The sequence below is a fragment of the Papaver somniferum genome, unplaced genomic scaffold (assembly GCF_003573695.1).
Source record: "Papaver somniferum cultivar HN1 unplaced genomic scaffold, ASM357369v1 unplaced-scaffold_29, whole genome shotgun sequence".
In the NCBI taxonomy this organism is placed as follows: Eukaryota; Viridiplantae; Streptophyta; class Magnoliopsida; order Ranunculales; family Papaveraceae; genus Papaver; species Papaver somniferum.
Window position 1 is genome coordinate 2081373 of NW_020639929.1, and position 18775 is coordinate 2100147.

Here is an 18775-nt window from a genome sequence, read left to right on the forward strand (position 1 = left end):
AAAGATTAAGATACTCCACATGCATACTACTATATTTAAATCCCTCTAATTTTTTGTATTAATATTCTTGATTAATAATCTTGTATTTTATGGTCACAGACAAATGTACACACAGTTCGAGTAAGTTTAGTAGTGTGAGTGAGTGAGTGAGTGATGAAGAAGTTGAGGAGGAAGAAGAAGATGATGAGAAAGAAGAGATAATAATATAAATTGCTAGAGGAGGTTCGTATTCATTTTGGCGGTATATACTATGAAAATACTTGATCTTTTTTTTCTTTGTTTTTGTGATCACTACAAATCTAATCTAATCCTATATAGACAATGCTAGTGAATCTAATCTTGTTGCTGCCTGCTGCTGCCTATGGCTAGTTAAAACATAACGACACTCTCCCATCACCCCCACCCACTTCTCCATCACGTGGTGATCATCTCTATCTAGAATTATTTTTAAGGGGGTTCTTTAGTTTAATATTATGCAAGACCCAATGGAATAGGGTTCGACTCTTTTTAGAAAAAAAATTAAGAAAAAACAAAGTCACTCTCACGTGCCTCTCTCGACAATACTATGCCTATCTACTAATATCTATCCATCTATATCTAGATAGATTATGTATCTCCTTTTTCCTTATTAGAAATTGTCCTAATTCATTTGCATGAATGTGTTAGTAGGAGTACCCATGTTTGTACTCGTACTCCATAAATTCATATACATAGGTTTAAGGAAAAATATCAGGATTCATTTACACCATAATTCTGGTTCATGTGGGCAAGGGAAGCCAGGTATGGGGACAGTGGGGGCATTTGCCCCCACTAGCCAACTGTCTCCCAAAACCCACCAGTCCTCTTTAGCATGTGCATAGGAATAAATGACATTGTTCTTAGACGTCTGTGACTGGACTGGTTCACTGGAGGTTTAAGGTGTTCTTTTATTACTATGAAGCTGCATGGGGTGGGGTAAACATGGTGTAAGAGTGAGTGCAGATGAATATCCAAGGCACATGCGAGTCTTGGGAGTTTCAAAGCTATTATCTGAAAGTAAACTTATAAAACTACTTGTCTGTAACAACGTTTGAAATCAAAGTAAAACTTAATTACGATATCCGTCAACACACAGAATAACATAAAACTGGTTCACTTACAGAGAAAATTGTTTTACTCGTGTAGTGTGCAATTGATGTTCAGAATTTGTTTTTATAGCTAAATCCGCAGAAGTCTGAAAGAGGAAATGCCGCTTCATAGTGTAAGTTATTACAGCAAAAGAAAAGCCAACAATGTCTCGCTCCATTAGAGTCCTCCCCAATTGGCTTCTCCATTCTGTCTTTACTTTAGTTATCGCGGCACACTGAGACCTAATTCTTGAAGGAAACAATTTGAAGAGCAAAAGTATATATCAGCATCATAATCATCAAATGAGAAAACCTAGTAAACCCGAAAGAATGCTCAAAAGAGTCGAACGACATTAAACAATTGACTGAAGAAGGCTGAAGCGAGAAATGCTATGTAAGCTAGCTCATTAGATTAGAAACTAATCAACAATATAATGTGATTTATTTAGATAAAGAGAGACAGAAAGAGCAGTAGTAGCTTAATAGGTGTAATAGATGTTGAGTGCAGTTGGAGGTTAACAATTAAAGATCTCAAGTTTTGTTCTTTGACCAGATACTATATAACAATGTTAGCCGAGTAAAAGCTTATTAGAAAAAGTATAAAAACAGAACTAATTTGCATTACAAAGAAGAAACCTTCACTAGACATTTCAATGCTTCGTGATTAAGTAAAAGCGAAGGACTATAGTTTGCTTGGACCAGTCAAACTGAGCTAACTATTCATCTAAACAACTATTAATCTACCCTGTAAACAAGCTAAGGGACCTAAAAGTTTGAGTTCCTTGTTTAGAGTAGATATGCTAAATGACAACTATACCATTGCGGTGACCTATTAATAAGTATCAACCAGGAATCCAAGATCAAGGGTTTGAGACAATTTGCAGCTTCCATGACCATCAAGGTCTCTTGTTTAAAAAGTAATTAGCACATTCATCAACAGAATGGAATACCAATAACAAAGAATGTTACCCAATTGACGAAGCAAAAACGGATCGGCAACAAAAGGCAACTATCATGTGGATCAAACAAGTAAACAACACTTACCAGAAAACTTCCGAAAAGGAAGATCCTACTTGCTTTACTCCTCACACTATTAATGGGTGTTGACAGATCCTAAATAACTCTATCATGTCACTCAATTGACAATCTCAACTCAAGATGACAAGAACTGTGTGATAGTGGAATGTCGGAGTGCCCAACCACTGGGAAAGATTAGTACAATCCAGATACTACTCAGATTTTTCCCTCAAAAGAACATTCATGTGGGTGACAATGATAGGTTTATAATCATCTTTGTGATAGTCAATCAAGTTCAGGAAGCTTACACCGCTCCAAAAGAAGCTGTTTATGCAGTATGTACTTCGGCAAACCGACTAGTGTAAGGTTATGGGATCTAAGTTCAGCTTGTAAATTAATGTTACTAGCTAGCAATCTCTAAAAACTATGCTTATTCTACAGAAGAAAGTGTTGTGAAATTTGAGAACATATTTTGCACTTAACCACATTCTTTTACAATTTTGCTGTCTCTGCAATGAGTTTCTCCCTTGAATGTTTTGAAGATTGAACTACTAATACCTTATGTTTCAGAATTTGTCCAAACAGCAGCAACAGAATTCAAACATAAAGCACCTTCAGAAACTTCCACAGCACCCCTTGATCAGTGGGACTTCAGACACTCCGTATCAATTCAGAAAGGGAGATTAAACTTTGCCTGATATGTGGCAGAATTTAACTCCCTAAGAAGAGCAACTTACCCCTCTTACTAATTTAACCGACTTCTATTCAGCACTCAGTTCACAGTCTGCTATTCCACGATCTAGTTTACCTCTTGCAGTCTCATCAGTTCTACTAATGAGCGCTGACCTTGGTGATTATTTTGGCTTTCGGTGTCAGCTTGACAGTTCTTATAAACCTACCAATACAACTTTCAACTTTCAGCTTCATCTTCACCAGCAAGTGTATTGCTAACATTTTTGTGTCCTATCATCACCTCATTAATGCCTAATATGATGTGATAGATAATTTCTTAATCAACCTTAGTCATTTTGGATGCTGAAAAATAAACTTGATTATGTTTATTAAATTCTGAGTAGATAAATCTAGAATTGCCTAAACAAAACTAGGTATATTTACATGCTTCTAGAGAATTATTCTAAGAATCTAACGTGTAGATGTAATAGCCAGTTGTAAAAGTGAAGTAAATAAGGTCAGATAAAGCTAGATTATGCTAGAGCCTTAAGGAGTGGGTCAGTAAGAGCCTATGCATGGGCAATCGGTTCGGTCGTAAACAGGAAGGTGTAATTGAGTACGAGAAACCAGCGAGTCTTGTGCAATGAAGTGTGGTCTACGGCCAAAGTTTGAGAGTAAATAGAATTTGCTTATGTCAGCCTCTGTTGAGTATTTGAGAGTAATAAAAGTTCCCATATACAAAACCTCTTCTAAACCAATCTTCCCCATTTCCAACTAAATTGGCTTAAAAGAGATTTATGAAAACGAAATCTTATTACACAACTTTGGTTGTAAACAACTCTTGCAGGTTTTACTCTCAAAGGGAAACAAGTTTAGTTCTCAACAGAATTTTGCCTTTACAGAACTCTTTGTAGTTGTCGCTCAGTTACAGCTTCCTCTTTAAAACTGATACTTACAGGCTTTATCTGACAGATGTTTCTGGGCTCTAGAATACTCTAGCCTTATCTAAACTTGACCAACCTTGTTTAATTCTTTTCACAACCGACTTTCCTCTGTTTACAAATTACAGGAATTCTCCAGACACACATCTACTCTTTTAGACACATATAGCTTCTAGATTTATTTAGACACATCCAGATTTATCCAGTTAGATTCTGATTAAGCTAATCAAGTTTACTTCTCGACGCTGGAATCATGTTCTTTTTCAACATGTCACTATGGCCTCTCAGCAAAAAATAAAATTCTCAACACTTATAAATCATACCCATAAACCTTTTCTAGTTTCTACTTTCCTCTTCTTCTTGATCAACAAGTGAATCACTACCATATTGGTTTTACTACGGCCACTCCAAAGTAATCCAGAGTCCGGACTGCCTAATGTATCAGTAAAATCCCTCAACTCAGCGTTAGTTATTCTGTAGTAATGTTCTGTTCCAAGAAATATCTTTTATTCTTGACGGTTCATAACTCCTACCTTATAGATGTGTGTGATTGGGTGATCTACAGATAGAATTAACCAGATAGGTGAAGAGTGAGCTGTGACTAAGTTATTACATGTGACTATGCCCTTATCAACGAAAACATACATTCTTTTGGAGTTCATGCCTCAAGTATTTAACATATGGCAAACGTCTACGACCTAGAATATTGAACTTAATAACCAACTAGTAGCTACAGTTTTTCATAGATTGTCTGCATTATCCACTTATGAATGATTAATTGAAATTTTTGGCTGGTAAACATGTTTTAATAATAGACAGTGAGCAGTGACTACCAAAGATTACCAAGATGGACCACAAACAGCAAAATAAATGTAAACACTAACTAACAACCGATGGAAAATCCATAAGCAAACAAATGCCCTTTTCTACAATAGTATCTATTTAGTAATACTGTTCTTGTCGTTCCTTATATGTACACAAAGCATAACTACCAAAGGTTACCAAGATGGACCACAAACAGCAAATCAATAAGAACGTTAATGTGCTTTTCTGCCATAATATCCATTTAGTAATTCTGTTCTTGCCAATACTTATATAAGCAGGACTATGTTTTCACCTATGAACACCGATAAAGCTAGTCCTGCTATGTATGAAATCTCTAGGACTCTAGAATCCAATCTTTTTCACCTACACATATACACCATCTCATTCCTCTGCACAACCTAAACTGACAGTTCCAAGAAAGACCATATACACATTTCTTTTTCACAACTGATATTTACAGCCTCTTACTAACCGACTTCAATAAGCTCTGGAATAATCTACCCTTATCTAAACTTGACTGACCTTGTTTACTTCTTTTGACAGAAGATTTTCCTCTTTCCACAAATTACATGAATTCTCTAGACACACTTCAAGTCTCTTGTGCACATGTAGCTTCTAGGTTTATTTAGGAAATTCAAGATTGATCTAGTTAGATTTTAATTAAGCTAATCAAGTTTACTTCTCAAAACTGCAGTCATGTTCTTTTTCAGAACCTTCATCTGTTCTATTCTGCCACATGGTTTGGTCGTGGTTTGCCCATTATCTTTTGAATATGTAACAGGGTCATGAGTGATTGAGAGGCTAAAGCTGCCTATATAATTGAAGAGCGAGCTGTGAGCAATAGAATAAGTCATTACATATCACTATGGCCTCTTCAACAGAAAATAAAATTTTGTAGGGTTATAAAAATAAACCCATATACCTTGTCTATTTTCCTCTTCTTCTTGATCAGCAAACGAATCAGCATCTTATAGGTTTTACTATGGTCATTTCATTTCTCTCCAGACAGCAGTGCGCCTAATGTATCAGTTAAATTCTTTATTTCAGCCTTAGTTATTCTGGAGTGAAGATCTTTTACAAGAAAAAATCTTATGTTCTTGACTGTTAATAACGAGTACTTGGATCTCCCATCTTAGGCATGGTTGACGTTGTGTTCGAGAGATAGAATTAACCATACAGGTGAAGAGTGAGCTGTGAGCAGTAGCAAAGTTATGACTAGGGTCTTATCTACGAAAATATACATTCTGTTTGAGTTCATGCCTCAAGCATTTAACATATGGATTTACGACCTCCAATATTGAACTTAATAGCTAGCTAATAGCTATACTTTCCATGGATTCTCTGCAGTATAAACTTTTAAATTTAATCATTAATTGAAATCTCTGGCTGGCAAACATGTGTTAGTGATAGACAACGCGCAGTGACTAACACAGATTAGCATGATGGACCACAAACAGCAAAATAAATGTAAACACAAACCAACAACCAACGGCAAATCATTCCTCATGTGTACAAAAAGCAGTAACTGTTAAAAAGATTACCAAGATGGACCACAAACAGCAATATGAATATAAACACAAACCAGCAACCAACCGCAAATCAATAAGCAATTAAATGCCCTTTTATGCAATACTATCCATTTGGTAATTATGTTCTTGCCGTTCCTTTCCTTATGGGTACAAAAAAGAAGAAGAAGGACAATGTTTTCACCTATGACCACCTATATCTTCTCCAAATTTTTTGAAGTTGCAACTAATCAAAAGCTAGTTCTGCCATGTACCAAATTTCTAAGACTCTACATTCCAATCTTTTTCACCTATACGAATACGCCGTCTCTTTCCTCCACACAACCTAAACCCACTGTTTCTAGAAAGACCATCTACACAACCTATACTAAAGCAACCGATCATAAGAATTCTCTCACTTAATGACTCATATTCTCTAACGGACCTCAAAATATCAATATGTCCAGCCAATCTATTAACTAAATACACAACATTGACAACTATAATTGTTGCAAAAACAATCAGTTCAAAAAATCTAAATGCCGAATGTAAGTAATCCAAAGAAACCTAATTCACGAAACTACTTATTCCTAAAAGCCCAATGCTTACTCAGTTGTTTCAATGATTTCTATCATAAGTCTATCAATTTGAGGTACTCTTAACATTTCGAAAAATAATCAGAAAAATCCTAAATCCAAGCTAAACTTTAAAGAGAAGTAGTAGTAAGCTTACACATACAAATATAAAAAAGTGATTGGAGATGAAAATCAAACTCCTGGGTTTGAACGGCAAGTACCCTGAGACAATGCTCTTGAATTTATCGAATCAATCCCAAGACAAGACGTCAAACGAGATGAAGATACAGCACTGAACAATGGCAAAAGTGATTGTACACATCCCATTTCTGTAGGTAATCTAATAAAAGATCAAAATTTTAGCAAAGGGTTAGTGTCAAAATCAAAAATTTCCTTCTCAAACAACCAAAAAAATTAGGTTTCATAGATTCTTACCTTGAGAACGTAGGATAGGAACGGGGAAGATGAACAGAAGGAATTGGTTTGGTAGTAGTTGAAGGTTTATTGATGGTTGATTTGAAAAAGTTGAGAGCGGGTTTTGAGATGGATCTACAACGAGACGCCATTATCAGATTGATTGAAGGAACTGAATGGAAAATAAATTCCAGAAAGGGTTTTAGGGTGTTTTATGAGTTTTCGGGGAATTTTTTGGGAACCAAATACTCCGGAACCTCTAGTACCAGATAACGACACCCGATTTCGGATAGAGGCTACTGCACAGCTTTTTAGTGGGCAAAATTTCGGCGTTGGGAGCCGCTGACATGATGGATCCACGGTAGAGTGCAGTTTGCCCCGTACAAAAATGGACACACAAGCCTATTTTGTGCCCAAAAATTCTAAACGAACCGAGAAAACAGACCACACTAAAACTGCTAGACACAACAAAACCTAAAAATGGGATCCTCTGCTATCCTTCGCGGGACCCACTGGGATAACACCAAAAATTATTGTGAGACAAAAGTGATATGGGTTTTGGTGTGGTTTGTTTTCTCGGTTTGTTTAGAATCACCTTTTTTTGTATTGAAAATGATAAATTCATGAAGGAAATTCGGTAGTCTTATAGACGTATGGGAAAACATTTGGTTACCAAGGGTTGAAGGCAACCTCTTAAATTACTTAGATATTAAAACTAACATTTTAGCGCTTGTGTCTGAGTTGATCGACTCAGACACTAAGAAGTGGAATTTTGAAAAGTTATAAATAACTTTCCTTCTTGCATTGCTGCTAAAATTCTAAAACTTAGAATCTTCATTGATAAATTTGGTTCTCTGAAACAGGACAAATTAAGATGGTTGTTAACAATCAATAGAATTTTCATGCTCAAATCTCTTTATGAACAATTGAATCACACTTCTATTTCGAATCTCTTAAGCTCTACAGCCCGATTCTGGGAAATAAATGTGTTACAGAAAATCAAATTTTCTTTCTTCTGCAAATGTATTCATAATGTTCTCCCTATTTGGAAAATAATAAAATACATTATTGATGAGAATGAAAAATAATGCATTTTCTATAAACATCATTGTGAGTACCTTAGACACCTCTTTTTTGAACGCTCATATGCTAGGTCTATCTGGATGTTATCTACCTTAGCAGCATGGTTTTGAAAATCGTATGATTCATGAGTTGAATCGGACGATTCACTTCATTTTTCTCCCCAAATCGATTTAAATCGTGAAATAAAATTGTTTTGCTTCTGAATCATGTAGTCAACCTTGTTTGACTATGATTTTTGACTAAATTCTAAAGTCAAAGGTGGATTTAATCGATTTAAATTGTGCAGTAGAATCGTTTTGCTTATGAATCATGTAGTCAACCTTGTTTGACTCTGATTCTTGACTAAATTCTAAAGTCAAAGTGGATTTTAGAATAAAAAAAGGATCAAAGGTGGATTAATCAATTTAAATCGCTTAGTAGAATCGTTTTGCTTCTGAATCGTGTAGTCAACCTTGTTTGACTATGATTTTTGATTAAATTCTAAAAGTCAAAGGTGGATTTTAGAATTAAAAAAGGAAGAAGGTTAAAGCTCAAAACTCATAACATGGATTTTAGAATTAAAAAAGGGAGAAGGTTAAGGTTCAAAAGTCATGACTTCCTGAGTCATAAGAGAGGCTTATAACCAATGTTCCACTTTTTTTTTTTTTCTGGATCAAAGACCAAAACTTTGTTAAATACTCCACATAATTCAATATTAATTACAAGAAAACATATGATTTGATAATCGACAGTGACGCTTTAATATGCGATTCGATTCACAAAATTGAGAAAACGATTCGTTTCATAATTTTCGATTTCACAACCTTGCTTAACATGTTTTCATTTAGATCTTATGTCTGAATCTCTTTATGGAGTGTTACTCTAAGTGGATTGAAATAGTGACAACCAAATGTTGGATGATATGGAAGGAGAGGTGCTTAAGAATATTTGAGGATAAATCTAATTCGAATCTGCAAACATCTCTTGCAGTTCAAAGACACCTCAACTTCTGGTCTACTTCTTCTGTAGCTAACATGGAGACTACAAGAACTCAAATACCTAAATTCAAATGGGTTGCACCTAATTGAATCAAAAGAAACTAAGTTTTGATGCATCTTGGAAAGAATACAAAACTGCTGCAGGTTACAGTTTGATTCTTAGAACAAATGCAGGTACAACTATCAAAGCTGGAGCTGGGAACATCAACGCAACCAGTCCAGAAGAGGCAGAAGCTCTAACTCTTCTTGAAGCCGCAACTTAGGAAAAGATTATGGAGTTTTTTGAATTCTGGGTGGAGGGACATTGTCATTGTATAATGGATTTAGCAACATGAAAAGGAAATGCAGTTAACTGGAAAAATCAAGCAATCATCACTAAAGCTTTGAGGATTTTGGAGACTTGCGATAACTTTTTGGGTTTACTCTATGTTAACATGAATGAAAATATGGTGGCAGAAAAACTAGCCAAAGAAGCAAGGAAACGAGGTTATCTTAAAAAACAATATAGAATGTCATGCCAAACTTTATTTTGACTCTTCTTAAACTAGATAATAATAGTTTAATTTCAACTTCTTGTATCTCTAAATGTTGTTTCCCAGGAAAACGAAAGATAAAATCTTTTGGAGGGTTTTCATATTCCTAGCGACTATGCAGGAATAGAAATTGCCAACAATGTGATCTGAAAATGCGGGGGTACCAAAATACACCACCACCTTTTTCTTAGGCAACCTGTATGCACTAAAATCAAATAAAATTATGAGAGTTACAACTTAATGAATCTCAATCAAGAATTATATTAAGAGTTTATATCCCTTTCTCTCAATATCAATATGTAAACGGAGACAAGTATGTGAACCTGGTTATACTATGAGAGTACTTGGATGATTCCAAAGATCAATATCCAAGATCAGTCAAGTCATATCTAACAATTACGATGGACGTATCTACTTTGATTGATTTACATACAACCCCTGATATTTCAATTATAAATATAAAAAATATGATATGGAAAAAAAAATAACACAGACACCAGAAATTTTGTTAACGAGGAAACCACAATTACACAAAAACCACAGGACCTTGTCCAGATTTGAACAACAAACTGTATTTAGCGAATACAGACTCTAGCTTACTACCAAAACTTCGCACTGGAATGTAGTTGAGACCGAATCCACCGTCAGAGTAATTCAGTTACAGTCGCGCTCCTTATGCCTCTTGAATATCGCAAGACTCTGCGCACTTGGTTCCCTTAGTTGTCGTCCTTTACAACCTAAGAGTTGCTTCAACTCAATTGAAGACTTTAAACCAATCTGTCTCCCATAGATAAGCATACATCTGATTTCCGTTCTGATCAAAATATCAAGGTGAGATAGAAAATCGTTTACAATACACAAAGTCTTGCAAACTTCAAAATCCGGTACTTACGACTCCCGAAGGACACCCTAGATTATTATTGACCTCACAAGTAAAACCTACTCTGATTCAAAAAATAATCGTTATAAAGGAATATACATGTGGAATCACAAAGTCTGAGACGAATAAACTTTGTGATTTATGTCTATCTTGTCTGATCGGAGTGAGACTCAACAACCAGTAGCAAGATCAGGACAGGTGAACTATCAAGATAAATATAGTCGTACCTAGCTTCACGAATCCCTAAACGAAGTTTTTTTTGTCGCTAAATATAAAAAGGTTTAAAGGAGAGGATGACTCTAGTTTACAACTAGGACACACAAGAAAAGTGTTGTGGATTCAAAGATCCCAGTTGCTTGATGTTCTCCTTATATAGACTTTTAAAAGCGAAGGTTTCTTTAGATTTAAGCTAAGGTAGCTTTGGAATCAAGCAATCAATATCCATTGTTAGATGAATCTTTGATTTGACATTAACACAACAAAATATGCACTCTAGTTAGGATGGACTATAAGCTTAACGGTGCAAATGACTTGTTCATGAAAGGTTAGACGAGCCAGATGAACTATAAGCTTAACCATTTTCATATAACACTTAAGACTTTAATGCGATCCAATATGTTTAGATGTGTTTTTTAGAGAGTTGTTCAAACGCCGATTATCTTATAGTAATAATTCCGATGCATATAAAAATATCCGATATGGTAAGTACGTGTACTTGGTACGTTTACCTACTTTCCAGTTCGTGAGCTAGTTTTTCATGCTACGTGTACGAGTTCATGAGTTCACAGAACTTTTTCAGCATGCATACTAGGTATGTGTACCAACCTGAGTTCATGAGTCACGAAACTTTTGGGTTTGCATACTTGGTATGTGTACCAAAAGTCGTTGCCGGACTATATCTACGACGGTACGTGTACTGGTTACATGTACCGCGGATCCAGACCTATAACAGTTGCGCCAGTATGTAAGCTGATATGCGTACTGTACTGTATTCATATTTACAATAGTTATATATTTCTCTAATAATCAATTTGAAACATTTTCGAATAATATCAATGACACATATCACTGTTCCAAGTTATTTTCAAATGATAATCTCGAATCATAATTTAGGTCATAAATAATAAATTGTTCTTAACCAAGTTCATCAAGTATAAACAAATATTCTTAAGCTTAATCAACATATTTCTAGAATAATTAACAAGATAAACTTGACTCTAAATTTTTGTTGTGCATGTAAAGTCCACTTCAGTCACGCGACATAGTATCATAGAGAGAAAGGTGAAAACTTGAGTAATAGGCGGTTCAGTCTTCACTTACCTTTTGTTGATGAAGTTCTCGAAAAGCTTCGGTTGATCTTCGCCTTCAAACGGTAGAATGCACTGATGTTTGGTACTCAACTACACACTTCTATCCTAATTCGAGACTTGACTAAATGTAGACTAGAAATCAAGATATAGTTTTAATCAACTAAATTTGACAACAAACTTGAGATAGCAACACATGTGATTTCCACCGAGCAATGCTCTAACATGATCTCTTCGACATAACTCTCTTTCTGTGCTACATATGGTTGTTGACTGTGAAATCTAGATTCCAATGACATGACTTTTACAGAAAATTTGAAGTCGCATCTCAAAGAATTTTCAGAACAAAATTCTTTTCACACGTTAAACTGAATCCCACAGTGTTATTACAAAAATATCGGGAACATGCCTTGTTAACTAGTTCTTTGAAACTCATTTAGAAAGTAATAACTCCAAAGTTTTTATGGTCTTCCTTGAAACATCATAGGACTTGCTCGTATTGTTGGCTTCCCCACTCCAAGGCCCTGGACAACTTCATTTTGCAAACCTTTTTCTATCGATTTTATTTAGCATGTATTAGAATCGCAGAATGTGTCAGATGTAGGGATAGACTTAGATGTGCATAAAATAAAATTGTACATATTTCTTGACGACAAAATCTTTGGTGATGATGAGTATCGAACTAAGGTGGTTGGTATCATTATCCAAATTACCATGACATCATGCAATTTTTTTTATCCGGGCTAAAAATCTTTGATCGAGCCCGTTTATTCTTCTGTAAGCTAGTATGAAGCTAGTTAGTGGGCTAGAGAGCGAACCTTGGCTTAAGCCTGGTCTAGTCCTCTCATAGGCTTATCAGTGGTCAGATGTCCATTTCTAGGGGTGTGCAACGGACGGACGGATGCAGATTAGAGGTTACCCGCGTCCAAATCGTCAAAGTTGCGGATTTGGAAAATCCAACAGTGTCCGGCCCAATCACCCGCGAATTTGAAATTCGCGGATCAATGGATAATGCGCTCCAGATGCGGATTAATCGCGGATTTAATCATATATTTATATATATATAAAAAAAGATTCATAAAAACGAGGGTATTGCCTTCAGAACCAGCCTTTCCTTCTCTTCCCCAATTATCAGGAGCCATGGGCGCTCGGTCCATTTTCATTGCCTCCATAGTTATTTTCTCCATTTCCTTTGATGAAAAGTTCAAACTATGAGTATGATCCATGCCATAGGTAATGCATACAGCTTGAACAACTGATGATTGGGAAAGAAAGATAACTGAATACCTAAACTACGAAGGATAAAAACACAATAAGTTGTAATTTGGAAAGCTATATTGAACGGCAAGAGTCAGTTCATATGTGAATGGTACCCATGGAAGATATAGATAAGTTGTGGTGTACAAGTTCAAGTGCGTAAAGGTATAAGAGTCCATAGCAAATTACAATTAGCATATATATTTCTAAGGAAAATTACACGTTTTGACAAAAGAGACAATGATTCACGAACTAATGACTACAGATGATTTATGGGTTTACTGCAAAAAAACAGTACATTAAACAGATCAATCCCTTGACCTCTCCATCTCCTTTCGTTTAATCACAGAACTTTTCTAATTTTGAACAAATTCTAACTATCTCTTTTCTAACATATAACCAAATTAAGGAGATTTTCTGGTCTGGGTTTAATTACTGACTACAGACGATAGCGTGCAACTGTGTTGCTTGGCCTTAGATATCAAAACAACAAAAGAGCTACGGTGCGGATAAATCCGCGGATTGCAAAGTCCAACCGCAACCAAACCGTGTAAACGTGCGGATTTGAAAATCCCACCCGTGTCCGGCCCGTAGCTCTTACGGATTGGGTTTCATCCATAATTTTGCGGACGGATACGGGTGAAATCCCCGGTTTCGGTTTTTTTACACAGCCCTACCCGCTTCGAACCGTCATGCATATCAAATGCACGCTAATGATGCGTCTCAGATGCAGCAAATGCACGCTTCATGTGACCTTGGCGTCGACCACAGATCAATTTCCCATAAGGTTGTATTTGAAATCTGCATGTGATGTTAGTGATCACGCATAATATTAACGTCATCCATTTGAATTGACGATTCAATTCATCACACCCATATTTGGTCTAAAATAGGTTGCACACCTTTATAACTCTCGTGATAAGTTGATGATCATCGGAACAAGAATAGTAATACACAGCACGGGCATTAACTGATGAAAGAACAATCTAGAATACTTGCTAGCCATTCAAATTTATGACCTCTTATGTTTTTTATCTGCCCCCATCAATTTCTTCTAATGTCGACATGCATCCTTTCCAGGTTTTGAACAGTCAATACTCAATATATAGAATCCGTGACAAAATGAAGCAACAACCATAACATTACTCAGTAATGGCTATAAAAGGATTATGTTTTTATAGGACATATAAGTCTACAGTCTACTCTTGTTCGATAACTTAATTATAGTCATCCTCATTACAGCTGTAAGGAGATCCATATATAATGGCGCGGTGCTCAATTGAGTTGGAACCTAGAACTTTGAACGAACTCGAACTCAATGTTGCCAGGGTAAACTAATTCTTTTCATTAGTCTATTTGTATCTAAGTATTCATATTACCAGATGGAGCCTAGCTAATTGGTGGAGAAATTCTTGCATCATTCATTTCAGGAAGCAGCCGTGGACATTGTTCTGAATTCCGGATCGGGATCTAATGAATTAGCTTCAAAACTTCTCCCTGAGGTATATTTACTGCATACCCGGCCGTTTTTATCGTTATTTTCGCATTTCAGTTATTCAGAGACACCTATATCATGTTTGTTTGTTTGTTGATATAAAGAGATTGAGACCAATGTTCTCCTTAAAAGAGATTATATTGGACGACAACGAAGAAGAAGAACAGCAAGATTCAATTGCCAACTGGTACAAAGAGAACAGTGGTACCAGTAAAACCAATAGTGGCGGTAAAAGTAAAGTTGTAGCATCAGTGAACGTAAAATTGGATAACCTGCAGATGGGCTGTGATCCAAACTGCGCGTGTAATGTGAAACCTATAAGCATCCGTAAATCTCCCAACAGTAAATATAGGATTAGGGAGCCAGTCTCAGCTCCTTTCTAATATTAATGGCTAAATTCTCGTGGTTAGTTTGCTTGATGTAAATGTAATTATGTAAATGCTTTCGTAGTAGAATGGTAAAGTTATTAATGGTTATGATTTTTTTTTTGTTCTGAGGGTAATTTTTTTTAACCTTTCGCATTTACATGGCAGTAAAATTTTCGGATAAAACATGGTAGGAAATTAACCTCAGAAAACTAACCAGAGACTACAAGCCAGGGCAACCTAAAACATGTCTAAGACGTCAAGCCATTCCAATTCCACAAACATTTCCCTCTTCTTTCATCCATTCTTCACTTGTTCCTCTAAACTACACAAAGCATATAATTCCCTTACATAAGCCTTAAATTGGTTCTCAATCACACTTCTTCTTATCACAACCTTAACCTAGAATTTCATATCTGAAATGGAAGAATCAGTTGCCTCCAATTCACCACCACACCATCAGAACCGGCTGCATCATAGGTTTAAGCCGACACAACCGGTGGCAGATCGAATAGTTCGAGCTTACCACCATCGTCTCCGTCTGCTCCATCGTTCCGAAAATAATTTCTTCATTTTAGGCGCAACCGGCAATGTGTATACAGTCACTTTATCCACGGCCCCGTCTTGCAATTGCCCAGACCGTGCTGTTCCATGCAAACACATTCTCTTTGTGTTTCTGCGTGTTCTTGGAGTCTCTCTCGACGACCAATGTCTTCGGAGAAAAACCCTTAGGACATGTCAACTTACGCGTCTACTCAACACGCCCACATCGCTTCAATCCATGGCCGGTGCACGCGCACGTGAGAGATTCCATCATCTATTCTCAACATCGAATGCAAGCCCTCCGCCCCGAATCGAGTTGGGAAACGACGCTACCTGTCCCATATGTTTAGACGAGATGAATAAAGAAGACAAAGTTGTAGAATGTGGGACGTGTAGGAATGTGTTGCACAAGGAATGTTTGATAACTTGGAAGAGAAGTCGTGGGAGGGGAGCTACTTGCGTGATTTGTAGGGCACGGTGGAGGGAGAAAGCCGAACAAGATAAGTATCTTAACCTTGCTGCCTATGCCGGAGAAGAAGACACCATTCAAGATGGAGTTCATCTCTGCTGTGACTAACTATATATATAGATGGCTAGTCCATGATTATCAATTTGTAAATAGTGCATATAAACACTTAGTGAAACTGAAATGTCATCTTCTAGTTTGCAAATGGTTAATAAATAAATTGAATGCACTAAAGATCATGAAACATAAAAAAAAAATTAAATTCCCTTTTGTATAATTAGGAGGAGAATCTAACCAAACCCACAAGGCAAGGGAAGTGGGCATAAACCCTGAACTTGAAGAAAACTCGTGTTATTGTCGACTCAAATGTGAAGAAAACTCATGTTATTTTCGACTCCAATGATTCAAATCCGTATACCCAATATTTGTCTAATCGAACTGGAAAATTCCTTCTCTGTCCCGAAGTTACACTATGTTTGTTTACTCTTGACTCATCTGAGTCATCTGGATCTGAATGAAATCACCTGACTCGTCTGGATATGACTCGATATGTTTGTTTTGAGTCAGGTTTGACTCAAAAATACGTGAATCAGTGGTTTGTGACAAAGTTAGTCATGACAACAGTATGTTGAGGAAAATGGTTCTCTTACTTGATTGATTCATCAAAGGATTACAACATCAACTTATACAAGATTCAAGAAGCTAAAAACAGAAAGAAGATAACTACCAATACAAACTAATGAATGCGTAATATATGTACAAAAGGAAAGCAAAATAACTGCATACATACTCCATATCTTCTATCATAACTGCATACATATTCCATATCTTCTAACACCCCCTCTCAACCTCAAGATGGTATAGAACACATCTTGAGGTTGTTGGCCAAAAAATTGAGTCTGGGAGAAGACAATGACTTGGTGAAAAGATCTGCAAGCTGCATTTCCGAGCTGACGTATGGTAGTGTAATGGTCTTCTTTTTGGAGTGATGACATACAAAATGACAATCGATTTCAATGTGTTTTGTACGATCATGAAAAACATCATTATGAGCGATATGAATAGCATATTTATTGTCACAGTATAAAGGAATAGACCCTGTCAGATGGATGCCCATATCACTCAGTAACCACCGTAACCAAAATATTTCAGATGTAGTGTGTGCCAAAGCCCTATATTCAGCCTCAGAACTAGATCGAGAGACAACTGACTGTTTCTTACTACACCAAGATATGAGAGAGTTGCCTAGAAAAATATAATAACCAGATGTGGATCTTCTATCTGTTACATCCTCTGCCCAATCGGAGTCTGTATAAGCATGGAGACGAAGGTCTGACTTAGAAGAGAACTGCAATCCTTGATACAATGTCCCCTTGATGTATCTTAGAATCCTGAGAATGGAAGAAAAATGTGTAGTACGAGGAGCATACATGAATTGACTTACAACGTGTACTGCATTGCTAATATCCGGTCTTATTATCGTTAAGTAATTGAGATTTACAACTAGTTGTCTATACAAAGTTGGATCAGACAAAGCTTTTCCATCACTAGGATTGAGCTTAACGTTAAGTTCTAGAGGTGTTTTCGAAACCTTACTGTCTGTTATTCCAGCTCGATTAAGAATCTCAGCGGCATACTTAACTTGAGATATAAAGTAAGCTTCAGATGACCTATCAACTTCTATCCCAAGGAAATATCTTAAGTGACCAAGATCTTTCATTTGAAAGCATAAATTCAGATGAGTTTTAAGAGATTTAATACCTTTTGAGTCACTGCCCATGATAACCATATCATCCACATATAAAAGAAGAAGTATTGTTCCTTTTGCAGATATTCTGAAGAACATTGCTAAGTCATATGGGATTTGACTGAAACCAAATTGAAGAATAGCAGTAGAAAATTTCTCAAACCATGCACGAGGTGCTTGTTTGATTTCATAGAGAGCTTTACGAAGCTTACATACTTGATTAGGAGAATGAACTAAACCTGGAGGGGGTCTCATATACCTTCCTCTTGTAGTTCTCCGTGCAAAAATGCATTTTTAACATCCATCCGGTGAAGATCTCAATTACGTACAACAGCCACGGCAAGAAGAGTACGTACTGTTGTCATACGAGCCACATGAGCGAAAGTCTCTTCATAATAAATTCCATACTATTGTGTATTTTCTTGAGAAACCACACGAGATTTGCAACGTTCTAAGGTACCATCTGATTTATTGACCTTATAGATACAATGACTTCCCACAATAGGTTTTCCAGGTGGTAAATCTACCATATCCCATGTGCCAGCCAGTTTATGTGCAATTAATTATTCTCCCATTGAGTCTTGCCATTCTGGTATCATTGCTGCTTCCCTGTAACTTTTAGGTTCATTCAAAGAAAGAATAGTTGATAAAGAGCATTGATAGTCAGAAAACTTAGATGGTGGTCTTCGTACACGTGGAGGTAAAGGGACAACTTCTGGTACATGATTCCCATGTGAAGATGCGTTGTCAGGTTACTCCATAGAGTGGTCGGTAAGATCTTCACCTTCAGTAACAACAATAGATTCAGCAGAAGTAGGAACAATAGTGTTTGTAATAGGTAAGGAATTCTCGGCAGAAGTATCTTCAAAAGGATCTAGATAAGTGAAGTTTTCTAAGGTAGAGTGAAAAAGCGGGGGTCTAACAACACCACCCAATATTTCACTTAGCAATCTGTATGGACAAACTCAAATATACTTTTAAGAGAATCAACAAGACTCAATCAATTAAAAGTATATCAACGAGTTTATACCTCTCTTCTTGATTTGATTTACTCAAGCAGGAACTGC

General features: G+C 36.4%; 3 protein-coding genes across 6 annotated transcripts; 1 reads left to right on the forward strand and 2 right to left on the reverse strand.

The window, feature by feature from the left end:
* Nucleotides 1–1052: 1052 nt before the first annotated feature.
* Nucleotides 1053–7352, reverse strand: LOC113341325. Of its 3 annotated transcripts, none has more exons than XM_026586243.1 (3): nucleotides 7077–7352; nucleotides 6863–6981; nucleotides 1053–1355 (listed from the first exon to the last, which is right to left on the reverse strand). In XM_026586243.1, exons 1-3 carry the CDS (start codon nucleotides 7205–7207, stop codon nucleotides 1330–1332), a joined length of 276 nt encoding a protein of 91 aa, XP_026442028.1. In that variant the 5' UTR covers nucleotides 7208–7352; the 3' UTR covers nucleotides 1053–1329. The 3 variants fall into 3 exon arrangements, with proteins under 3 accessions (XP_026442028.1, XP_026442026.1, XP_026442027.1); XM_026586241.1 differs by having other exon boundaries at nucleotides 6805–6981; nucleotides 7077–7344; XM_026586242.1 differs by having other exon boundaries at nucleotides 1274–1355; nucleotides 6799–6981; nucleotides 7077–7350.
* Nucleotides 7353–14284: 6932 nt separating this feature from the next.
* On the forward strand, nucleotides 14285–16190 carry LOC113341319 (mitogen-activated protein kinase kinase kinase 1-like). Of its 2 annotated transcripts, none has more exons than XM_026586236.1 (3): nucleotides 14285–14421; nucleotides 14523–14594; nucleotides 15121–16190. In XM_026586236.1, exon 3 carries the CDS (start codon nucleotides 15374–15376, stop codon nucleotides 16070–16072), a length of 699 nt encoding a protein of 232 aa, XP_026442021.1. In that variant the 5' UTR covers nucleotides 14285–14421; nucleotides 14523–14594; nucleotides 15121–15373; the 3' UTR covers nucleotides 16073–16190. The 2 variants fall into 2 exon arrangements, with proteins under 2 accessions (XP_026442021.1, XP_026442022.1); XM_026586237.1 differs by lacking the exon at nucleotides 15121–16190 and adding an exon at nucleotides 14692–15076.
* Nucleotides 16191–16811: 621 nt separating this feature from the next.
* LOC113341380 (uncharacterized mitochondrial protein AtMg00810-like) lies at nucleotides 16812–17963 on the reverse strand. The gene has a single exon (XM_026586281.1). The coding sequence runs from the start codon at nucleotides 17961–17963 to the stop codon at nucleotides 16812–16814; it is 1152 nt and encodes a 383-aa protein (XP_026442066.1).
* Nucleotides 17964–18775: the final 812 nt, after the last annotated feature.